At 53.3% G+C, this 17,919-nt stretch overlaps 1 protein-coding gene across 1 annotated transcript; it reads left to right on the top strand.

Moving 5' to 3' along the window:
* The first annotated feature begins 33 nt into the window (after positions 1-33).
* On the top strand, positions 34-7,053 carry FKBP6 (FKBP prolyl isomerase 6). Its single transcript, XM_015881005.2, has 7 exons — positions 34-243; positions 1,079-1,168; positions 1,673-1,875; positions 3,062-3,181; positions 3,786-3,980; positions 4,287-4,396; positions 6,346-7,053. The coding sequence occupies exons 1-7, from the start codon at positions 69-71 to the stop codon at positions 6,419-6,421; spliced, it is 969 nt and encodes a 322-aa protein (XP_015736491.1). The 5' UTR covers positions 34-68; the 3' UTR covers positions 6,422-7,053.
* The last annotated feature ends 10,866 nt before the right edge of the window (positions 7,054-17,919 follow it).

The raw sequence follows: 17,919 nt of genomic DNA, 5'->3' as shown, positions 1-17,919 counted from the left end.
GCGGGAAATCCTCGGATTGTGATTGGCCGGGGCCGGGGGGCGGGGCCGGGCTGGTGGCGCGGAGTGCGATGGAGGCCGGCGGCGAGGTGGGAGTCGGAGCCGGGTCCGAATCCGAACTGTGCTCCCGGTTCCGGAGCGCGCTGTCCGCCGCCCTGCAGGACGTCACCGGGGACGGCGGGGTGCGCAAGGAGCTGCTGCGGCCCGGCACCGGGCAGCTCGTGCCGCCGGCTGCCACCGTGGCGGGTACGGCCCCGGCCGAGGGGCCGCGCTGCGGAGGCGCCGTTACCCCGGTACCGGGGTGGCCGAGCCGGGAGGGCTGGGGGGGTTTTGCTGCTCCTGTCCGCCCTTTGGCCGGGCCGTGTGTTGGTTGGCCGTGCCGTGTGTCGGCCGTGCTGTCTGTTGGCTGTGCTGTCTGACCGGGCCTGTGGAGCACAGCCCCCATCCCGAGGGGCCCTGAGCTTGGTCACTGAGTGCACGGAATTTCCTCGGCACTTGTTGCAGCTGACAGGTTGAACTGAAGGGCGTCTCGACCTTGAGCAGAGCTGGACCTCCAGCTCCCAGCCGTGTGCACAGCACAGGGTTTAAGCTGGAAGGGGTTCCTGTACAAGGGCCTGACGAGTGGCAGGGGAAGCTCCTTATGGTGTTTCTCCTCATTGAGTGACAACTGGAGCTGGCCTCGCTCTGGCAATAGCAGCTCAAGGACTGTGTTTGGTCCTTTATTTGTTCCCAGGGCTCCGGCTTTGAGAGCAAGTTTGTGAAGTCCTGCAGATAACTGGGGTGTTTTCATTCTGTGGCTTAACTTCCCATTCTCCCCCTGTCTGCAGCTCACTGGTTCTACACAAAATTGCATCTCTCGTTTAGATAAGAATAAAGGCTTCTAAGCAGCTGTTTTACCCAGTGCTGATGCGATCAGGTTTTTGTTAGTGGTTTGTGCTCCCTCTGCTGCTTTAAAGCAGCGGGGAGGAAAAAAAGCGTGGTTGCAAAACTGACTGAGTGTACTACTGACAGCATTGTTATCAGACACAGTATGTAAACCTTGCTGTTCTCTCCTGTCTGCTCCTTGTTCTGGGCCGTGCAGTGAAGTACTTTGGGTATCTGGAGAACATGGAGAAACCTTTCTGCACAAACTGCACCAAGAAGCTCCCGAAGCTGATGAAGCTTGGAGAAGGTAGGTTGGTCCTGGGTCTCATGGGGTTCTAATGGCTGCCTGTTAGGGCATGTAAATTTAATTGCTGTCTGGCATCTTGAGGTCTTTTTGAAATCTCTAAAGCTTCTGAATGGAATCAGAAAGCCTTTTCCTTGTAGATGGAGGTCAGACTGGAGCTGATCACACACCATGCCGGCAGTGAGCAGCAGGGCCTGTGCTGTTGGTGGCAGTGTGGTGCTTTCTGCTGTTGTCTTTAAGCAGCTTCTCACCTCAGTGTTTTTAAATCACTCAAGAGGAGACAAGAATGTCTGCTGTGTGCTTGGTCCCACGGCAGTCTGCCTCATTAATCCAGACGTGAGTTGTGCAGCAGTGTGTGCCTCGAGTTGTGACAGTGGGGAACTGACCGCTGTATTGCTCTGCTAACAGGGACTTCCTCTTAAAGCCTGGAGGAAAATTCTCATTTGGAACCTGAGATTGGGTGCTGGTTTGGGGATTCTCATGACCTTCTGTTTCTTGTTGTGACAGATATCACACTGCAGGGTCTGGAGATTGGTGTCCTCACGATGAAGAAAGGAGAGGTGGCAAGATTTATCTTCGCACCGAGTTATGCCTACGGCCAGCAGGGTTGTCCTCCTCTGATCCCCCCAAATGCCACGGTCTTATTTGAAGTGGAGCTGATAGACTTCCTGGACTCTGCTGACTCTGACACATTCTTTGCGTTGACAGCTGTGAGTTGCTTTAATAAGGCTTGGGGCACAAACCTGGAAGATAAACTTTGCTGTCTTTCCCCTCACTTGTTGAGGATCGTATGTTACATATGTTTGTTTAATGCAGGAGCAGTTTTCCAGACCTTGGGTTGCTGGATCCGTGCAGATATGAGCCCTTTAGAGTTTATCTTGCACACCTTGTCCTGTTTACAGCCCAGTGCAGGGGGAGAAGCTGGGTGCTGCCTTTGTTTGCTGCCCCGTAGTGGAGTCGATGAAACAAGTTGCATTTATTTTCAGCTTTACCAGAAACCATAAGGTTTCACTAGAGGGCACCAGCTTCCTGGAAGTTCTCTGCAGTGGCAGAACAGTAACTAGCTCTGTTTAAAAACAAAACCCTTGTGAAGTCTGGAGCATTGAAGTGTCCCCTGCCCCCCACCCTTTGTCTTTGTTTCTTGGCTGCTTTCCCAAGTGCTCCTTCACTGCTCACTCTCCTCCCTGGTGAGTTACCATGTTATTGTTAATTCTCCCTTTTCATGTAAGAGGTTTTGGGTTGTAGTTGTGGGTCAGTGATTGGGGCACACAAAGCAATGCTGATGGAGGGAGGCCCTCCTCATTCCCTCACAGCTCTTGCAGAGGCTGCTTTTTCCACACCCAGCCCTGAGATCAAACTATCTGTTGCATGGGGGAGAGCTTACTCCCCAGCTTCCTAACTCATCCCTCTCTGGAACTGATTCAAACTTCAGAACCCCAGGGACAACCTGCCCATCTTTTGTTACTCTTCTTTTTTCCTTTTTCCACCCCTTTGCTGGATTTATGTCCTGAGCTGTTGTCAAGCTGATCATGGAGCCACCCAGTGCTGCACTGTTACAGCAGTGTGCCTTTCCCTTTTATGCTAGGAATAGTGCTTGTTTTTTGTTGTTTTCTTTTTTAGTGTCAGCTGTCTGCTCTCTGCTGAGCAGTGGAGAGTAGGGCAGGATTTAGGAAGAAATTCCTGCTTTTTTTCTTGCAGGGTCCCTTTGTTTCCTGACCTGTTTTTTAGCGCTTCTTGCCAGGAGTTACCAGCACAGCAGCAGTGCAGAAGGGAATCACTGTGGTGGTGGCCTGGCTGAATGCTGAAGGGCTTTGGCAATGGTGCAGGGCTCTCCTGCCTGTTATCTCTGCTTGTTTTCTTTTGCTTGAGCTGAAAATGAGGTATTTCCTTATACAGGAGCAGCAGGATACGTTTCCACTACAAAAGGTGTTGAAAGTCGCAGACGTGGAGAGAGAGTTTGGCAATTACCTCTTCCGTAGGCAGTGCTTTGATGGTGCCAAAGACAGATACAAACGGGTATGACACAAGAGAAAACGTGTTTTCACTCGTGAGTTGTGAAAGTGGTGATTTAGTGCTGGCTCACTGTAACAGGTGCACTGCAGAGATGATATGACTTCATCATATATTCAGGTGTAGTTCATTATTTAAGAACTGACCTGAGATGCTGTTGTACAAGTAGCAGTAGTAAATGAAAGAGGAGGGTTGGCAGAAATCTGCAGACCCTTCTTTCAGGAGTCCCTTCTGGACTCCCAGTTGGGAACAGAATACTTGAGGCTGGAAGAAGCCTCTGGATTTTGCCTAACCACGTGCTCGAGGGCAGCTAGAGCAGGATATTGCCCAGGATTGTGTCCATTTAGGCTATGAACATCTCTAAGGATGGAGACTCCCCAGCCTACCTAGGGAGTACCTTTTTATTTCAATGCTTTTAAGTTCCTTAATAGGTTGCTGCAGTCTTGTGACTGAGCTGGTTAGTCATGCTGATAGCACTGTGTGGTATATTTAGGAGTCTGATAACCTGGGTCAGTTAAAAATAATAAAGAGAAACATGGCTGTAGCTGGCTGATTGGGATGGATTTCTCATGGTAGATTTGTGTGCTGGTCCTTTTCCCTCTCTGCTCAGGCACACTCCATCCTTGGTCGCAGCCCTTCCAGTGAGGCAGAGCAGTGTCAGATTAATGCTTCCAAGTTGCTGGTGCTCCTGAATCTCTCAGTTACTTACCTGAAGCTGGAATGTCCTGCCCGAGCTCTGATGTATGGGGAAAAAGCCTTGGAGATTGACAGAAGAAACGTCAAGGCGCTGTTCAGGTGTGGTCAGGTGGGCAAAGATAAATTCCTCTGGTAGCCACATCAAGCAGTGACCCAGCCTGACTGGCTGTGTAATAAACAGAAGAGCCACTAAATTCTGGCCCAGGCCTCCTGAGCTCCTGCAGCAGTGGAGGTGATTCGTCAGCATCTGAAAATCTGCTTCTCAGTAAATCTGTCACACAAATCTTTGCTTGAGGGATTCCTGAGGTACCTATATCTGTCCCTGACATGTTTGTAGTTGTACGTATCTCAGTCCCAAAGGGTAGCAGCAAACCTATATTTATCTTTTAATGCACCTGTCTTCTTTCAATGGCAGGCTTGTCTCTGCATGACAGAGTATGAAAAAGCTCGGGACTTCCTGATCAGAGCTCAGCATATAGAGCCGTTTAACCGCGACATTAACAACGAACTGAAAAAGCTGGCAAGGTGAGAACTGCTTTCCATTGTTGTGCTTAGACAAGCTGAAAGCATCCCATGAAAACTACTAAAATACTCCAGGGTTTGTTTAGAAAATTAATAATAATCAAGCACCAAAGCTGTCGGGTAAGTAAATGTAGAGTGTCTTTTATTGTGGGAAAGGCTCACTCAAGGTCTTGCACAGGGTGGTTGCAGGTGATATGTCAGAAGCTAAAAGTATTCATTTGTTCCATAGAGTTTCTCAGAAGGGGGGTGTGATCCACTCCATCTGAGCCATATGGGTCAGGCCGATGGCAGGGAGGTGGAGGGCTGCTGAGATACCTCAAACCCAATGAAATGCAGTAGGTTGGCACTCAAGAAGATCACGTTCTACATTAATACATGGTTTTCATTTCCTTTAAGATGCGTCAGCTGATTACAGCTCTTTTTTGCACTGCAAGTGTTTCACTGTACAATGCTACAAATACTGATGTTCATCTGTGGGAATATCTTAAAAGTGAATTTCTTGCTGTCTTGGTAGTAACAGATGAGCAATCCCAAAGGCAGACTTTCCCTTTGCCTGCAGACTGAGTACAGCACAATTCTACCAGCCTTAGTCATGCCCTAGTCATGAAAACATGACTAACACTGGCCTCCATCCTCACTCTGTTCTTTTGCTTGAAACTGGCAAAACCAGCAGCTGGTTCCCATAAGTTGTGCTGTACTTCTGGCACTGTTCACGGGCACAGAAAGGGAGGAAGTCTCCAGCTTCAGCAATCCCAGAGCTGCCCTGAATAGGAGCCCTCTTTGGTGTTGCTGCTGGGTGTTTGCAGTAAGGCTTGGAGGGAACAGTAACATCTCAAATAAGAGTAGCTGGTATGACTTGAGACAGTCTGTGGGCTAAGGATCTTCACCTGGTAATGTTTTAGTAGAGGGCTGGGCTTGCACGTGTCCTATATATTCAAGTAAACTTTAATACTCTGTGATGAAACCAAGTCTTCAAATTCAGTCTGTTACATCAGAGCTGTGGAGAACTTGATGTTAGAATTAGCTGCTGGCCTAGAAATGTGAATTAAAAATAGTTCTATTGATCCTCATTTGCCCTAAGGAATCTTGCTACCAAACTGCTAGGTGAACACATGTGCTTATCAGAGTTCTAGATGACTAGGCAGCTGCTCTTAGAGGTTTGGCTGTGGGTGGTGTCCAGGACCTGTGGTACAGTGCTGGAAGAGCTGATCTAAAAGCCTCCAGCTTCTCTTAGATTCATTTAAAATATATTGGCTGGTAGGAGAAAAATCTGGCTATTAATTAAGCTTATTCTGTTAGGAAGCAACAAGGCATTCTGCCTTCAGGGAAGCAGCAGGCAAACTTGTCAGCTCTGAGTCTAGAGGCAGCAGCACTAATGTGTGTTACAGTGAGCTGAGTGTGCACTGAACATCTCTTGTCTTGAAGCTTCGGCTTTGCTGCCAGTTAAAATTGATGTATTTCTTGCTTTTACAATGACAAAAAGTGGAATTAATATAAAATAGATGGAGAGAACAGTGCAGACTGTTAGTCATGACATACTTCAGTCTGGATCTCTGTAACATTACCAAACTGCCTTGTCTGTGATGTGATCTGACAGATGCTTCAGAAGCTGAATATGAATCAAAATTCTGTTTTAAAAGCTTTTTACTTCCATACTACATAAACTTTGCAAAAAAGAATATTGTTTATTAATCAACAGCTACTTCCTGCTGCATGAACAGAACTTTGGTAAGTGCCTGTTAACAGGTAGAGAAAAGGCTCAGGGTATGGTGATAAGACAAAATGCATTATATAGCAGAATGAAGGGGTTGGGGGAGCTGCTCCCTCTTCTAGCAGCACTAGGCTAGTTGCCTTGGAAGTCTAAGCGTGTATGTATATTTTCTGATTGCGGTGCTGATGGTTTGATGGGCAATTTACAGCCTTCAACTCCTTATTTGTGCTCTACTTTCCAGCTGCTACAAAGACTACTTGGACAAGGAGAAAGAAATGTGCTGCCGAATGCTTGCTGCTCTCGACTCTTCTTCATGACCGGGAACAAAGTTACTCAGCTTGTAAAGAAGTCTGAGGTCTCCTAAATCCACGCTATTGTCTGGACTGGGTTTTGTGGTGTGGAACCTGCTTCTGTGTAGGAGGGTTCTGGAGGCATAATACAGGTTAATGACAATGTGCAGAGGGGAAGGGGCAGGATGGCAGTGTGAAACCCGACTACTTTGTGCCTGGGGAGTCTTTTCAGCCAGGCAGGCTGGAATGGGACGGGAACCTGAAACTGGCAGCACTTAAGTTTGGTTTTTTTTGTTTCCTGTGCTGCTCATCCCAGTTCTTCCTTGTCAGAGCCAGGGGCAGAAATAGCTGCGTCGCCTTGTGCCTCTGCCAATTAAAAGAAACAAAAAAATGGTTCCTGTCAAACTTAAGAACTGGATTTCCTCCTCCCCTCCAGCACTCCTGGCTGCAGCTGCTGGAATGACTCGCTGCAGAGAAACCTGAATATTTCTCAGTGCTGGGTTTTTGGGTGTTTTTGGTGTTTTGTTTTGGGTTTTTTTTTTTTTAAATATTAAAAAACCTGTTTGTACAGAAAATTTCCAATAGGTGTTTTGGACTCTTTAAAGCTTTAAATCTTCCAGCAGAATTGACAGGTTTATAAATGCACAAAGGTTCTTTGATCCATCCTTTTTTTGTCTTTTTGTCACAACCTTTGTTGGGTGTAATGGGGGCTGGAAGTCTGAGCTGGGCTCTCGCCTCGGGGGAAGCCCCAGGGAGAGGGATGTGGGAAATGACAGCAGCCTTCTGTCAGAAGCAGCAGCAGCAGCTCAGGGTGTCAGAGGTGGCTGCCGTTCCATCTCAAACAATACAGGCACTATCCCTCTTTCTTCTGGAAATGACTATGAGCAGCGTTTCCATCATTGGCAGCGCTGAGCGCAGGATGCAGCTATTTTAAGGTGGGTTCTTTCTCTTGTCTGTGGCTGTGAGGAAGCTCACCCAGTATTTGAGGGGGAGGGTCTGACTGAACAGCTGCTTCCCAAAGCAGTGTGTCCCATTCCCAGCTGGATGTGCTCCTTGCCTTATACCTTCAGCCCTGAGTTCTGACATCACTTGCACCTGTAATGGGGTATTCCTGGCAGCTGCTGGAATCTTCTCATGCCTTCCCCTTCGTGACCTGGAGAGTCCCTGATCCTCTGCGTGCTCATGTGCTCCCTGAAGATGGGCTTCACTTGGCTGTAGAAGTGACTCCACTTGAAGCATTAACAGCTGGACATCCCTGAACTACATCTGAGTGAGACAAACGGGTGTATGGCTGCCTGCAGAACTGCTGGCACAGACAGCAGACAGTGGTGACCTAATTAGGTAATTTTCCAGAGCCCTGCTGGATGGTGATGTGCAGCATTCCCTCTAATAACTGTCCTGACAAACCATGATAGCCTGGTGTTGTAGAAGGCTCGTTCTTATCCTATCAGTGTGGGTTGCCCAGCACATCCTGTTATAAGCAGGCTGATAGCAAAATAGCTGTAGCTGGGCTTTGTTCTTGCCTTCAGAAGAGCTGCAGCATGTCAGTAACCTCTCGTGGGCTCCACATGATGCTTTTAAGAAGGAGCTTGTTCCCCTCCTGGTGGCAGCAGTTTTCCTCCAGGCTGTCATTTCAGAGTGGCGGCTCCTTTTGGACTTGTCATGTCTTGAATGAAAAGCACTTCTCAGGCAATTGCTGTTCAAGAAGTTTTTAGCTCCTTTGCTGATCCGCGCTCCAAAAGCGAGCATGTAATGTGCTCCTTCAGAGTGCTGGAGTTCAGATGTTAATCGGAAAGACAGCACAAGTCAAGCCTTCCTTTCCCTTCTTCCCTGCAGTGACCGCACAGTTTGAGCTGAGGGGCTGGAAGTGAGATATCTGAGATCTTCTGCCCCGTGTAAGGAACACCTGGAGGCTGCATTTCTCTGCAGGTAACTGCTGGCTCTGAGATGGATCAGCCAGGCCAACCTCCCAGCCTGTCTGCCTTCCACAAAGATAACAGCTCCATTGCTTCTCTTCAGCAGTGCCTTCTCATTGGAGGTTACCAGTGAAGCTGCTGCTTCAAAGGATGGGTTTAATGGGGACTGAACTGGTGGGAGCTTCTTCCTGTCTTCTCTGTGCTGTAGCTGCTGTGCTTGGTGCCTGCACTGTGCTTTCCTGCAGCCCTTCTGGAGACTGAGCTGGAAAGGAGGTAGCTGCTTTCTTGCATAAAGCACCATGGCTTAAACAAAATCTAAAGCTTTCATTAAACATTAACAGTTAATTGTGGCTTTACTGCAGAGAAAAGGCGATTGTGATTAAGAATGACCTGCGACCTGGCATGTTGTTTGCTGTGGATTGATGCTCAGCTGCCTTGTCTTTCCAAAGCATGAGTTAAAATAGCTGGTAGCAACAGACTTCTGTCTGAACTTCAAAGTGAGCGCCCACATTGCTGCTGCGTGTGGCTGAGCCGCTGCCAACCTGCTCTTAAAGAGAGGGAAACAAATGTCAGAGTGGAGCCCTGCTTGGAGCGCGCTGCTCCTGTACGCACTGCGGGTGCTTTGAACACCACCCACCTCCCTCTGCTGTCTGCGTTGCCATTAAGCTGCCACCCCTGTGCTGGTGCAGCCCGGGCTGCTGGCAGCTCTCTGGGCTGTCAGCTTTCCCTCCCCCAGAGCCCCGAGTCCTTCTCTGCAGGGCCGTGTTCAAGGAGTCCTTCCCCCATTCTGAACACAGACCCAGCATTGTCCTTGTGCAGCATCTTGCACTTGTTGAACCCCATGAGGTTCTCGTGGATCCACTTTTCAAGTCTGACCCCATCCCTTTGGGCGGCGTCCATTCCTTCTGTTGTAAAGTGTGCTCAGCAAATCTTACCCGTGCTCCTTAATTGCTGCTTTAAGGGAATCTGCAGATACAAGTAGGATGCCATGAGGTTTTGTATTATACAGATTGTTCTTTAAAAGGTTATGTTTAATATTGTTTTTGTTCTGAGAAAATAAACCAATCTGAGAACTAGTGCTGGCAGGACTTGTGCCAGTTTATTGTGCAAGAGTGATTAATGTCTCAGTGCAAGGAACTGGAATTTGGAAATAGGGCGCAGTTTGTCAGTGGAGCTGACTGCTTGGGCAACAGCGAGCTGTGCTCTTTGTTTTGGCTGAGCGTTCCAGTGAGTGCTGATACTAATTTCAGTTATATGAGCATACCAGCTTTTCCCCTTCAAATATCGCTGACTTTACCAGCTTTGATTAAGCTGGTTTCTTTTTGGAGCAGAGCGCTCTGTTCAGAGCCTGAATCCAAATGTAGGCCTTTGTGGTGTGGCTATGTTGATAAATGCAGAACGTCTTGGTGAGGCATTAGCAGGGCAGTGTAAAAGCTGCAGGAAGCCACGTGGTTCTGCAGAGAAGGAACCTGCAGACATGAAGCGGTGTTTGAATGGCATTTTCCCCATCCATGTTTGACTAGGATGGATAATGTCTAAGTGTAATTCAGTGCCTTGTTGTTGCCTTGCAGGGATGGCTGCCTGTGCTCAACGTGTTCCAAGGCGGCCTCTTGCCAGCACAGAAACGTCTGAAGTGTTCTTGTTTTCCCCAGTTCTATTGACATCTTTATGGCTCTTGGACTCGGTGCCACCGTGCTGCGATGGGATCTTAGAGCACAGTGCCCTCCTGGTGGGACACACTGCAGAGGGAAAAGCAGCAGTTGGGAAATGTGGAGCTGGCAGCTCCCTGTGAGCGCGTTGCTGCATCTCTCTGCCTGTTGTAGCTCTGTGCTGCTGGACGAAGGGTGTCCTGGTCTCTGAGAGGGGGCTGCTCAGATCCTGCTGTGCTGCTCAGTGGGAGGAAAGCAGATCAAAGGGCAATGTGGGCTTTGGGCTTCTTCATCTTTCCCTTAAGAACAATCTGATTAACGTTTCTTTTTGTCAGGCTTTCTCCAAAAGCCTCCAAGAGTATAAATAAGGAGGGGGGGGTGGGGGGGGAGAGGGGGCTCTATAATACTAATTGTCTTAATGATAGAGCGCAGGGCTTTATCTTGCTTCAGGAGTTTTGATGTGCAGTGATAACAGAGAGAAGCAAGTGTTGCGTGGAGGGCTCCAGCTGCTGCCCAGCTCAGGTCCCTGCGCGGTGCCGGCCCCGGGCTCTCACTGGTACGTGCGGCCGCTTTCCTGGCTCTGGGTTTCTGTGTCCTTGGGCTGCAAAGTCCAGTTCCCGTCTGGTTCCCAGCACCGGCGCTTTGCTGGGTCCTCTTTGTGCTGACACTAGATGGCGATGCCTCCCTCGTAATACTTCACAGCAATGCCGGGCTTTGCTTTTGACGGGTTTCCTGTCGTGGATAGCAGCCTTTAGCTGTACAGATTGCTCTGCTGACTTCCTTGCATTGGAATCTGATGCCATTTTCCAGTGTGAAGGAGGATTGTGTTTCATGACGGGTAGGATAAGATGGGAGACCTGAATGCAGACGCAGCAGAGTTCTGCAGCGTGAGGCTGCAATCTTTACTTGGCATTAAAACAGAACGCAGGTCCACGAGCAAAGCAGAAAAGTCTCTGCAAAGAAACACTTTTCTGATTGTTAATGGAAGAACTCGGGCCTTCCAGCAATTTCCTACTGAAACATTTAGTTTTGGCCCAAAAGCCAAAATAGTTTGACAAACATCTTCAGGGTGTTTGGTGGAGGAGCTGTTCCAAAGGCAGGTTACGTCTTACAGCTCAGAAGTGCTCTTGTATTTCCAGTTCGGGTTTATCTAATGTCAACTTGCAGCTTCTGAACTTTGCCGAGCAATTAAAATATTATCTGATATCGTCTGATGTTTTCCCAGTGTGGGTGTGCTCAGGTTTGAGCTGAGCCCAAGGTGCTGGGTGCCCTCACGCTCTCCCTGTCTCTTTGCCTGATGGGGATGGGTCAGTTTGGAGCAGGGGAGGCTCAGGGGAGACCTCACAGCTCCTACAGCTGCCTGAAAGGAGGCGGTGGTGATGGGGGTCAGACTTTGCTCCCAGGTAACAGCGATAGGATGAGAGGTGATGGCATTGAGCTGCTCCTGGGGACGGTCGGGGTGGGTATTAGTCGGCTGGTGACAATCCTGTGTGCTGAGCACCCCATGGCCCATCACTGCAGCCTGTCCCCTGCCCAGCCACAAGCCCCATAGTGTGGGGCAGCCCCAGGCTGGGCTGCATAGAGCCTTGAGCCCTTTTTATTTTGGCAGCTAGGCCTGGAAAGCACTGAGCAGCACAGGCTGCCCGGCCATGTGGGCACCCAGCTCCCTGCCCTGAGTTTGTGTTGGCACGGGCTGGGGAACGAAGCTGGTTTAATTGGCAGTTGTGTTTGTGGCCAGGGTGTTATGAAAAGGTTTTCTGTCTCCCTCTGTAAGTTACCCTGAATATGTTTTCATTCTTAATATAATATTCACTTCATTATTAGCTGAAAGAGGCTCTTTTGAGAGAGTTGGGTTTTTTTTTCCCCCTCTTCCAAAAATACATGAACCGGTCTCTCCGTGCAGCAGCGCTCTGAGGCCAGGATTGTCTGCTGGAGGGGAAGTGAGAAACCCGCTGGTAAATGGGATTTGTACAGCAATCCCTTTCTTTACAGTGCCCCGCTGTGCCTGCAGGGAGAGGCGCTGGGTGCAGCCCCATGCTGTGCTGTTTGGTTCCTCTGCACTGAGTGTGGCTTCTGGGGCTGTCGTGTCCCTGGAAGGTTTCTGCTGCCCCGAGCTGCAGCGTTACTGCTGGATGGGAGCAGCAGGATCCCTGCACACCTCCCAGCACCCTTCCTCCTTCCCTGCAACACGTGCAAATCATCATTCACACAGCTCTTGTGCTGCTGTGAGAGCAGAGGAGCACAGAGCAGCTGCCCTCCTGCAGCTCATTTTCCTTTTCCAGGAGCAGGGTGTGAGCACAGATCCCCTCTGCTTTGGTAGCAGTGCAGGAGTTGCAGCTCTGCTCCCTCCCCTGTGGTCATTCCTTGCCATCCTGCAAAACTCATTAGGGATCGTGCCACGTGCTGATGAGGATTCAAGACCTGGCCAAAATTGGGAACAATTAGTGATTGTTTCAGCGAGCATCTGTTTGCTGCTGCTCTGTCTGTGTGTGATGCAAACAGTGAGCTCCCTGCACACGGGTCAGACTGGTCAGTGCAGATTGTAGGTATAAGGTGCTCTTGGAAGCAGTTCTGCTTGTGCAAGGTGGGAGACTTGGCATCTCTGCACTTCTCAGGAAGCTGCTTGCACACCTCTATCATGGCCATCCCACTGCACACGTGAGTTGTCTGATGCTGTGGTGTGATGGCTGTGGAGCTGCAGGTGAGCCATGTCCAGAGCCATGTCCAGCCTTCCATGCACTGCCCTGAGCTGGAGGCCCTGCAGCATTCCGGGATGTCCCTCCTTGGGTCAGCTCCAGTCAGGCATGGGAAAGTGTGGAAGTGCTGCTGGTGCAGCAGCTGGGTCACTCTGTGCACCTCCATTGCTCTGCTATGAGAGTTTAAAGGCACACGGGGTGCTGCTTTGGGGGGGGGACCTGCTCAGAGCAGGCTGTGTGCGGTGGGTGGGATGGAGGCCGTGAGCTCCCCTGGCAGCTGGGGTGTGAGCTGGGCTGTCACCCCCAGCCCCCAGCAGGCAGACAAGGGCTCTAAAGCTCCCAGACTTCTTTTTTTTCTCTTTAAGTGCTGGGAAAAGGGCAAATCAAACCTACCTGCTTTCCAAGGGCTCTGCTGCTCTGCCCTCTCCTTTCCTCCCCCTCTCGTTCATTGTACCCCAGCTTCTCCTTTGCTCCCATTAAGGATCATCCTCGTGGAACAGGCCATGAGAGCCGCACTGGGCAGACTGGAGGGGTCCGGGGAAGCACTCAGGGCTGCAGACAAGAAATCTGAGGTGAGTGGGAAAATAGAGGGCCTGGATTTGCTTTAAAGCAGGACTGAAAGCTGCAGCTGGGACCCTGCCCTGGCACAGGGAGTATTTGACGCGCTGCCTGGCTTGGCCAGGGACAGGAAGAGTGTGATGTGCAGCTCTGCCTTCCAAAAAGGGGAAACAACGGAGCTGCCCACACGGAGGGGCTCGGGGTGAGGCAGGGGCTTTCTGGGCAGCTCCGAGCCGGCGTCCCTGAGCGCTGCACTGGGTCCGGGGCTCCTTCGGAACAGCCTCAGTGGGCGCTGGACGCTGCTCCTGGCAGCAAAAAGGGATGGGACGGGGGGACGGAGCCCCTGCACTGAGGGCTGGGGGGGGCAGCAGAGCGGTGCAGTGTCACTGCTGCAGGGGGGGCTGGATGCAGGCGTGGGGGTGTGAGATCTGCGGGGAGAAGGGGATGAGGAGGAGGAAGGTGGCACGGCTGCTGGGAGTGGTTTGGTTTTCCATGCCCTCACATTTTCCTGCGCTGAAGCATTCACGGGGTGGAAAATGTGGAGGCCTGAAGGGGGGAGAGGGTGGGAGGGGAGCGGGGAAGACAAGGCTTCGCTTTTCCAGCGTGTTTGGACCGTGGGGATTGCCCACCTGGCAGAGTCCAGCACGTCCAGTTCTGCTTTGTAGGACACAGAACAAACTGTGCGTGTTTTTGGGGTGGTACAAGGTGTGCTGCAGCCACAGCGGGATGGGGACCTGCAGCTGCATCCCAGGGCTTCCCCTGGCCCAGCACAGCCTGTCCTGCAACACCAAACCCATGTGGATCCCTGTCCCCTGGTGCACTATTATGGACTGGGGACCTATGACTCCCTCCCTCCCTTGTGGGGTTTTGGGGCAGGCAGCGCACAGCCCTTCCTTCCCAGCTCTGCCTGGAGCTCACACGGCTGGGAGCACTGGGAGGGCAGATGGGCCTGTGTCACTCACTCTCACAGCTGATGCTCAGCTCGAGCTGCAGACCCAGATTCCTGTCCCTGTGTTTGGAGGCAGCAAGTGCTGCCAGCTCTGCTTACCATCCAGGGCTCCAAGGTACGTCCCTGCCCCTGGCACTCTGCTCTCTGAACTGGGCAAGAAGATTATGGCTGTAAAAGCAAACTCAGGTGGGGTAAAATGCTTGTTATTGCTGCGGGAGCACACTGGTAGCTGTGAGAGGGGTCAGAGCCTTCCCTGCTGTTGTCTGACCTTTAAAGAAGGGTGGCTGGAGGGAGGGGGCATCCTCTGAAAGATCATTTGTTTCTCATGAACTATTTTGGGCACCATTGGCAAAACCCAAAACTGCTGAGTCCTGTTAAATAAATATTGGAGTTTGGTGTTTTTTCCCTAGAGGAGAGCAGGGTTAGTAAGTGAATGGTAAATAGTGTTTTTGTTTAACATACCTGAGGGTTTCCATTCTGAGTTCCCTCCTTGAGCTCCTGGTGCTGTGATGAGCCCTGGTTAGGCACAACCCCATCTCGTGTTGTCATTAAACTTTGCATCTGGGGCTGCCTTTGAGCTCAGTGCACGACACGGTGGTGCTGCTCAGGTACTGCCTGTGTGTGGAGCCTGGCTGCAGACTGCCATGCAAGCTGCTGTATGACTGTGGTGCTCGGGATGGTGGTTGGAGACACGGTTATGGGATTTCTATGTGCTCTGCACAGTGTGTGGGGCTGGAAGGCGCAGGGACAGAGCAGGCCTGGGGAGCCCCTTCCCACTGCCCCGTGCCGGGCTGCCCCAGATTGACGCTCCCCCATCCCGGCCCCGCCACAGGGCTCAGCTCAGCCCACGTCCTGCCTGGCTCCAAGCTGCCTGCCCCGTGTTTCTGCTCTCCTCCTCTGAATTGTATTTATTTATTTATATGGAGATGTAATAAAACTCCAGCAGGAAACGGAGGCAATTCCCTGCCATTCCCCACAAGCCGGCCCTGGGACGGGCTGAACAAGGAGGCACATTGTGCAGCACAGACCTGCCTGCCAGCGCCGGGCTGTGTGCGGGGCTGAGGGGCCCGGGCCAGGCAAAGAAAGAGCCGAGTGTGTGTCTGCGCCGGGCCGGGGCCGACACCAGCGTGCGGGGCTGTGGGATGGGGCAGCCCGGGGCTGAGCTCCGTTCTGGCCCCGCAGGTGGGTGCGGGCAGCGGGGCTGGGGATGAAAGGGCTTCTGTGCTGCCTGGAACGTCACCCGGGAGCGCAGAGTTGCCCGCTCCAAACTGCGCTGCTCCTCTGCCTGTTCTGCCAGGAAACCGGGCAGCGCCGGGGTTCAGCCACGGGACAGTCGCCCCACGGCCCGGTCCGGTGGCTGCGGCCCGTCCCTGCCGGGCTCTCGCAGCTGGCACCGCTCGCCAGCCTGGCCCAGGGACCAGTGGAGCGTGACAGCCCCGCGGTGCCAGCCAGGACATTGGTATGCGGATGGCAGGGGGTGACAGGAGGAGGGACGGCCCTTCCTGCAGGGGACTCAGCCAGGCCCTGTGTGTCTGAGCACAGAGCTGCAGGGTGCGGGGCTGGGCACGGCAGGACCCCCAGAGCCCATCGCTCTCTGCCCGCAGTGCCCGCAGTGCCCTTCCTGGGCAGGGCTGCCTGCCTGGTGACATGCTGCACAGTCCCATGAAGCCATAAAAATAGCTGCAGCTTGGGTGTAGGATGAGCACGGCTGTTAATTCCCCCCTGCCAGGGTTCTCATTGCATTGCTATAATTAATGCCTGAGTCAGGGAAAAAATGGCTTTTCCCTTCCGCTGGTGCCAGCTGGGCAGGAGCAGTGCCATGAAGTCCCTCTGCTTTGCCCATCTCCTGCCAGTGTCAGGGTCCTGCCCCATTTCCTCGCCATCTGCCCCCAGAACCCCCTGCCCTCCCACCCACTGCTACACACCGATGTGGGGATCCCAGCACCGATCCGCAGAGCCACAGTGCGCAGAGCAGCGCCTGCTTTGCCCCAGCCTGTGTCTGCACTGCGCAGGAACAGAAGGATTCGGGCTGGAGCGCCTGTGACTCCCAACACAGCACAGCACAGCCACGGGGAGAACCCTCCCATCCAATGGTGCCCGAGTGGGTGCCAGCCTGCAGTCGGGGGGGGGGGCTCTCCCAGGAAGGACCCCTCCAGCTGCTCCCCACCCCATCCGGCCCCGGTGCTGGCATCCCTTTGAAATCGACCCAGCTGGCCTTTCACACCAGCTATTCCTGTGAAATTCTTTGGGAAGGGAAAATTTGCTGCCCGGATCCTTGCAGAGCTGCGCCCTCGCCCTCCCTTGGGCTGGCACCGACGGCACAGGGTCCTTTGGAGCTCAGGGCGCTTTTGTGCCCTTCAGTCGTTGCTACAACCCCTGCCTGAAAGCAGCAGGGAGAGCCAGGGGTACCTCAGGGCTGTGCCCAAAGCGAATCGGAGCTGTCCTGGGAGAGCCCAGCTCTGTGTGTCCCCACGTGTGTCCCAGCTGCCCCTGCCAAGGCACTGAACCATGGGACCGTCTCCTCCTCCATCATCTCCTCCATCTGCCCCTGCTCTGCTCCATCGCTCCCACTGAGGCAGGGCCCGTTCCCACCGCTGCATCCACAGGGGATGCCCACGATCCCGTGCCCACATCCCGTCTGTGCACGTGCCGGGGGCACCTCGCAGCCCCTCCATGCAGGACGGCAGCGCTGGGCGACTGCTCCCAGCCCTCGGCCTTCCCGCTGCTTCCCCCTCCCCTCGCTGAGGATCTCGCACAGGTTCGCAAGCGCTGTTGACGGGAAGAAAGGAAATGGGGCAAAGCTGCTGCCAGGAACCACAGGCTCCTGCCGTACGTCCCGGCTCTGCCGTCCTGGATGCTTCGTGGGCAGATTTCTGTGCAGCCTCTGTGATTTCTTTATTCAAGCTATTGATATTGGATTCCCGGCCCGGGGACGCTTCCAAAGCCATAAATCTGCCGTGTTGCTCTACCTGGTGTTCTTGTTTTCACTGTGAGGCTTCCAGACCGGCTGGAGACCTCGGCTTCTGTGCGCAGCCACGGTGCCGCGGGCACGGCGCTCCGGCTGTGCCCCCCCCGCCCCCCCCGGCCGCCCGTTCGCTCCCCGGGCCGCTCCGCGGGGCCGAGCTGCTGCGAACCCCCCGGACCCTCCGCTGTGCGCCCCGGGGGGGCCCGGACATCCCGCGGAGCGGCCCGGGGCGCGGGACGGAGGTGAGCGACGGCCGCTCCCGTGGGTTGAAAGGAGCCCCTCGACTCCGAAAATCCACGTGTTGCTTTTGGCCGCGCTGCGGCACCCCCTGCCAAGAGCAACAGCTTTACATATTAAAGCGAAATTCAATTAGAACACGTTTATTTGCCGGTTCGCCCCTCGTTAACCCTTCGCGGCCCGGAGGCACCGTGAGCCGCGGGCACCGCCGGGCGTCCCTTCGTGCGGGGCTCGGAGCGGCGGGACGGGACGGGACGGGAGGGGCCAGGACCGGACAGAGCGCGGCGCCGTGCGGGGCCCGCAGCCGGGGATCGCCAACAGCGCGTCCCGCAGCGCACACACGACGGGCGGCGCTTCGCAGCGGCCCCGGGACACACGCACGAACCCGCGGGGCACGGGACGGCGGCGCCGCCACCTCCGGCTCCCGACGACCCGCATCCCCCCCATCCCATCCCATCCCATCCCATCCCATCCCATCCCATCCCATCCCATCCCATCCCATCCCATCCCATCCCATCCCCATCCCACTCCCATCCCATCCCATCCATCCCATCC

Source organism: Coturnix japonica, chromosome 19 (assembly GCF_001577835.2).
Source record: "Coturnix japonica isolate 7356 chromosome 19, Coturnix japonica 2.1, whole genome shotgun sequence".
Taxonomy (NCBI): domain Eukaryota; kingdom Metazoa; phylum Chordata; class Aves; order Galliformes; family Phasianidae; genus Coturnix; species Coturnix japonica.
Note: the sequence above shows the minus strand (reverse complement) of the source record. Positions and strands in the feature narration are given on the sequence as shown.